Source organism: Opisthorchis viverrini (genome assembly GCF_000715545.1).
Source record: "Opisthorchis viverrini unplaced genomic scaffold opera_v5_396, whole genome shotgun sequence".
NCBI classification, from domain to species: Eukaryota; Metazoa; Platyhelminthes; class Trematoda; order Opisthorchiida; family Opisthorchiidae; genus Opisthorchis; species Opisthorchis viverrini.
Genome location: NW_008752055.1, coordinates 346,606 through 347,876, shown reverse-complemented (window position 1 = coordinate 347,876; position 1,271 = coordinate 346,606). Strand labels below are relative to the sequence as shown.

Here is a 1,271-nt window from a genome sequence, read left to right as displayed (position 1 = left end):
GCCCCGCCTTATTTTAAGTTTCGGAGGGACATAAAGAGAGGGAACGTCCTGTAAAGAGACCCTAGACTTTGAAGGTGAGAAACTCACGTCAAAACAAAGCACTTCTGAAATTCTACTTGGGATAAACTGTGCGGTCCCACATAACAAGACAATATAGACTCCAAATCTCTAGAGGTGATTTCGATATCAAGATTCACGGTCCTTAGGGAGGTGCGCAACAAGGTGACGTGGATGAAGAAATTTGTGGTTGTCGACGAGGTGACCACTGATCTGGCCAGGTGGGCAACTGGGCTGCAAACTTCTAGCCACCGAGAGAGGAGGTATTCTCAATGCACGGTTGAATGGAAAAATTAGACGAAAAGGGACTGTGAGCAGCCCTAACGAAACTTACGTGTTGTGGGAAAAACTCGCACAGTCTTCACACGTCCTGTGTGTGAATAACAAAAAGCATTCGTTCGGCCCTTCTAAAGCCTAGTTGACGTGTCACCCAAAGGAATCACGAGGACTGAGATACCGCCAGTGTTCAATCATAGTCGCCCTTCAAAAGCCTAGTTGACGTGTCACCCAAAGGAATCACGAGGACTGAGATACCGCCAGTGTTCAATCATAGTCGGGAGTAGTCAAGAAGCAGAGCTTGGGTTCGACTCACGGTACACCCATAAAATTTGNGTGAATATTCCGGAATGGGAAAAGGTGCTTTATTTGGTAAACAGCAGTTGGACATGTGCAGTGCAGTTTCAAACGGCTCCAGTCTGATTCACTTTATTTCCAGCTCTGATGATTCGAACTCACTACCAAGTACGGACATCCTGAAGACGGCTAACGCGCGCTATACTGCAGAAGCGCTGATGACCAGACGCGTGAAGAAGTCTATGTTCTTGGGATCAAAGATATGCAACCAGTAAGATAAATCTTACGACAGAGCCCTTTAGCTTCGCTGGAATTCGTTTCTGAGGCTGTAAATGATGCAAGTTGCCATACTTTGCAAATGCCCGGACAATACACTAACTCCTTTCGCCACCATAGTTACATAATATGTAACTAGCGAGAAACAAGTGCCGGCCCCGCCTTATTTTAAGTTTCGGAGGGACATAAAGAGAGGGAACGTCCTGTAAAGAGACCCTAGACTTTGAAGGTGAGAAACTCACGTCAAAACAAAGCACTTCTGAAATTCTACTTGGGATAAACTGTGCGGTCCCACATAACACGACAATATAGACTCCAAATCTCTAGAGGTGATTTCGATATCAAGATTCACGGTCCCTAAGGAG

General features: G+C 45.8%; 1 protein-coding gene across 1 annotated transcript in view; it reads left to right on the top strand.

The window, feature by feature from the left end:
* The window catches only part of T265_10707 (hypothetical protein), a gene marked incomplete at both ends in the record, with an annotated part of 4,205 nt that overhangs the window by 378 nt on the left and 2,556 nt on the right, over positions 1 to 1,271 (top strand). Inside the window, one exon of the mRNA XM_009177164.1 lies at positions 773 to 901. Coding sequence (XP_009175428.1) covers positions 773 to 901 — 129 coding nt within the window. The remainder of the gene's footprint in view (positions 1 to 772; positions 902 to 1,271) is intronic.